At 44.2% G+C, this 4,080-nt stretch overlaps 1 protein-coding gene across 1 annotated transcript; it reads left to right on the top strand.

The window, feature by feature from the left end:
• The first annotated feature begins 544 nt into the window (after positions 1 to 544).
• Mkrn3 (makorin ring finger protein 3) lies at positions 545 to 3,106 on the top strand. The gene has a single exon (XM_021168708.1). The coding sequence runs from the start codon at positions 651 to 653 to the stop codon at positions 2,289 to 2,291; it is 1,641 nt and encodes a 546-aa protein (XP_021024367.1). The 5' UTR covers positions 545 to 650; the 3' UTR covers positions 2,292 to 3,106.
• Positions 3,107 to 4,080: the final 974 nt, after the last annotated feature.

The following is a 4,080-nucleotide window of genomic DNA, read 5'->3' as shown; positions in this document are numbered from 1 at the left end:
CCCTCCTAATTAAAGTGCACGCAAATTAACCCTTGAAGGGAAAAAAGTCCCAAAGAATCCTGTCAGATCTACAAGCGTCAAAGGAGAAACGCTTTGGCAGGGTCACTGTTCGATCTTAAGAATTAGTCGCCTTTAAAGAAACGACAGAAGAAACTGAAAAATAATTTTTAATGTTTGTGAGTTAAATGTTTTTATGTTCAAGCAGCAGATGTGTAAAGGCAATTAGTGTAGCGTTTTTCTTAACACACACACAAAAATAAACTGCAATGTATACAACCGAAACCCAGAGAGTTAAAAACATCAACCTTGAGGGGAAACAATGTGGAAACGGGGATTGGGGGGTTAAGAGTCGCACTTAGAGAGCCGGCAGAAGCCCATCCCAGTGTCTCAAGCAGATACAGGCACGCGAAAAACATGGCGGAAGCAACTTCCGGTGAAGCCCTAGGAATGGTGTTACAACCGGAAGTGTCCGCCTGCCTGTAAACAGGTAGGAACTAAAGTTTCCAGGGAACGGGGAGCAGGTAGGAAGACAAAAATCGATGCACTTCGCTCCGAGAAGAAGCTGGTCGAGCCATCTCCAGCTCCGCAATTCAAGCACAAAAAAGATACAATATTCGGGTTTTTGGACAGTGTTAGAGGCACGCTATAAGATGGAAGAGTCTACAGCTCCCATTGAGGCCCACGCGGCCGCGGGCGCCGAGGCAGGTGCTGAAGGGGGGGAGGGTGTGTCTGTCCCCCCCACTCCTCAGTTTGAGGCTGCTGGAGCTTCTGCGGGAGTCAGCTCGGCCCCTCTGCAGCAGGCATCGGGTCTGGCACCGCTCCTGGTGGCTCCAGGCCCAGCGACCCGGCGTGCGGCGAGTTTGAGGCCAGCGCCAGCCGAAGGGGGCGGGGCCCGGCCTGGTCCGGAGCGCAACAGTGGCAGCTGGACGAAGCAAATCCTCTGCAGGTATTATCTGCATGGGCAGTGCAAGGAGGGCGATAACTGTCGCTACTCTCACGACCTTTCTGGGCGGCGGAGACCAAGGGGGGGGCAAGATGCTCAGCCTCGGGCCTCTGCAGACAGAGGACCCAAGATGGCCACTCGCTGGGAGCCCCCGACTCAGGAAGTGGCGGAAGCCCCCCCTGCTGCATCCTCAAGCTCCTTGCCTCTGATTGGCTCGGCTGCTGAAAGGGGCTTCACTGAAGCTGAGATTGACAATGCAGGCATTCGCTCAGCTGCTGAAAGGGGCTTCTCTGAAGCCGAGATTGACAATGCAAGCCTTGCAGCAGGTGCTGCGGCGGGAGCGGGTGCAGAAGGCTGGGAGGGGGCAATTGAATTTGTTCCTGGACAGCCTTACCGAGGTCGCATGGTCCCCCCGCATGGTCCCGAGGCTCCTCTGCAGAGCCCGGCAATTGAGAGAGAGCATATGGCTATGGGCATGGGGATGCCGATGCCGATGCCAGTGCCAGTGCCAATGCCAATGCCAATGCCAGTGCCAATGCCGCTGCCGCTTTGCCGCTATGCTGCCCGGGGACAATGCCTCCGAGGGGACAGGTGTGCATACCCCCATGGAGAAATATGCGACATGTGCGGGCTGCAAGCCTTGCACCCTTGGGATGCAGCTCAGCAGGAAGCTCATAGAAGGGCCTGCGTTGAAGCACATGAGAGAGATATGGAACTCTCTTTTGCTGTGCAGCGCAGCATGGACAAAGTGTGTGGCATCTGCATGGAGGTTGTCTATGAGAAAGCTGACCCCAGCGACCGCCGCTTTGGCATTCTTTTCAGCTGCAACCACACCTACTGTCTTAGGTGTATCCGCAGGTGGAGAAGTGCCACACAGTTTGAGAACAGGATCAGTAAGTCCTGCCCACAGTGCAGGGTCTCCTCTGGCTTTGTCATTCCTAGTGAGTTTTGGGTGGAGGAGGAAGAGGAGAAGGAGAAACTTGTTCAGCAGTATAAGGAGGGGATGAGCCAGAAAGCGTGCAGGTATTTTGCTGGAGGCCTAGGTCACTGCCCATTTGGAGAATTCTGTTTTTACAAGCATGAATACCCCGAGGGCTGGAGAGATCAGCCTCCTAGACCAGATGGTGGTGGATCATCAAGCGCATACTGGCATCAAGTTTTGGAGCCTGTGCAGTTGCGAGAGGGAAACGTGCTGTTTAAAAGCCGTAAAAAGGAGCATTCCGTGCTTCGCCTGGCCAATCAGTTGCTTAAGAAGTTGCTTTGCCTGAGAGGCAGTTTTCCCTTCTCTGATGACCGTTGGCTCTTGCTTCAGTACCAGCTGGAAGAATATTTCAGTTTGAATCCGTAGTATCACGCTGTGGCATGTGGTCTGGTCTGCTAAAGCTCTGTTGTCTGCTGTTGCTTATTCCCCTTTATTGACTGACAAACCCTATCGCTTTCAAAGGCTACTGAGGCAATCTTTATGCAGTATTGCTGTTTTCTCCTCTATTTCCTATTTCTTCTTGCAAGATTGTGATGTTTCTCTGTGTTACAAAATAACAAGAAATCTTATAAGTATTGTTTGGTGGAATTAATATTTCTGTCAACTGATGACTTGTGATGTCTTTTTTCCAACAGGATTCAATCACTTCTAGTCTAGTGTTTACAGTTTCTCATTGTGAAGTCCCTTAAGAGTAAATGTGACAAGGTGACAAAAGTCTTTAACTGAATTATGAGCTTTTTGCTATATAGCCTTAAAAAAAAATGGACCCTTACAGGGCCTTGCAGCTGCTGTCTGTGTTTGTTTACATGTTTGTTTCTTCCCTTCTCTTTCAAGTGCACTTGTTAACTTGTGGTTACTTTGTGGTTCTGTTTTACTTGACCAAAATGAGGTGCATATGTTTACATGTTTTTATCCTGTTTGGCTTGATGTGAAATTATTTATATTTGGAAATATATATTTAAGAATGATATATATGCGTATATGTATACAAAGATGTATTTGAAAAAAAACTGGAAATAAATATACACCATAATATATATGTTTGAAGTAATGAAATAAATGCAGAACTGAAAGCCCAGTGTTAAAGTCCAAGTGTGTGGGCTGTATGTGAATTGTGTGGATAATCTGCCCCTGCACTGATGTCAGTGATTAGCATCTAATAAAAATGACTGCTAAGTGTGGATCTGACTCTTTTTAATGGATTTACAAAGCATGACTTTGAAAATACCTACAATACCATTAACAGCTTTTCTGGTGTTATAATAATGAAACGGTACCTCACATGATGTTACCATCTCATTTTTCTTGACAGTGACAATTCCTGAACTTAAACATACAGTTGTTTGTTTTTAATATCTCAAATATCTGGTTATTGTATACTTTATAAAAGAACTTTTCAAAGAACTTTTGAAAAAAGGTTTTCAATATAATAATTGTACAATAATGAAAGAAAATGGTAATAACTATTAAAATCAGAATATAAGAATGGAAATAAAGTGAGGCATAGGACTTTTAAAATCTTAAACATAATCATTTTGGAAACTTCTAATACAAATAAGCCCTAATTTGATGTAAAAGCCATTTACTTATCAAGGGATACTTAAAATGAAAATACATTCTACCTAAAATGCACAATTAAAATACAAAATCAGGAGTTTGAGGAGAGTAACTGTACAGTGACTGCACTGTAAGTATGATAGTTCAATTTTCTACTAAACATTCCTGGAGAAGAGAAGTGTAAAATCATTAAATTTAACTTGATCTGGAATATATAACTTCATATTGTCTATCCATTTACTTTGACACAAGCAAATGAATATAGAAATAGCACAGTTCAAGTGTGTAGTAGAGAGTATTACCACATCTTTTAGTAAATGAATAGAAAAACTTTTGTTCCACTGAACAGTGCAGATTTAAACCCCAGAATTTTATAGAACACAATGTGTTTTTCTTGATTGAAATTGCCAAAAAAAAAAAAATGCTATGTGTCTGAAACAAAGCCAACATAATTGCACAATTTATATTTAGTTACAAAACATACATTGAAGTACTGGTTTGTCAGAACTACCTTGCATGGTACTTATAATTTTCCACGTGTAATGAAATAAATGAGGTAGAAAAGGTACTGACCACAGGAATGAGGTACAATTAGTAC

This window comes from Mus caroli, chromosome 7 (genome assembly GCF_900094665.2).
Source record: "Mus caroli chromosome 7, CAROLI_EIJ_v1.1, whole genome shotgun sequence".
Classification (NCBI taxonomy): Eukaryota; Metazoa; Chordata; class Mammalia; order Rodentia; family Muridae; genus Mus; species Mus caroli.
The sequence above is the reverse complement of the archived record's forward strand: the minus strand, read 5'-3'. Positions and strand labels throughout refer to the sequence as shown.

Excerpts from the sequence above, each read along its gene's own strand:
- Mkrn3 (XM_021168708.1), top strand. The coding sequence starts at position 651 with ATGGAAGAGTCTACAGCTCCCATTGAGGCCCACGCGGCCGCGGGCGCC.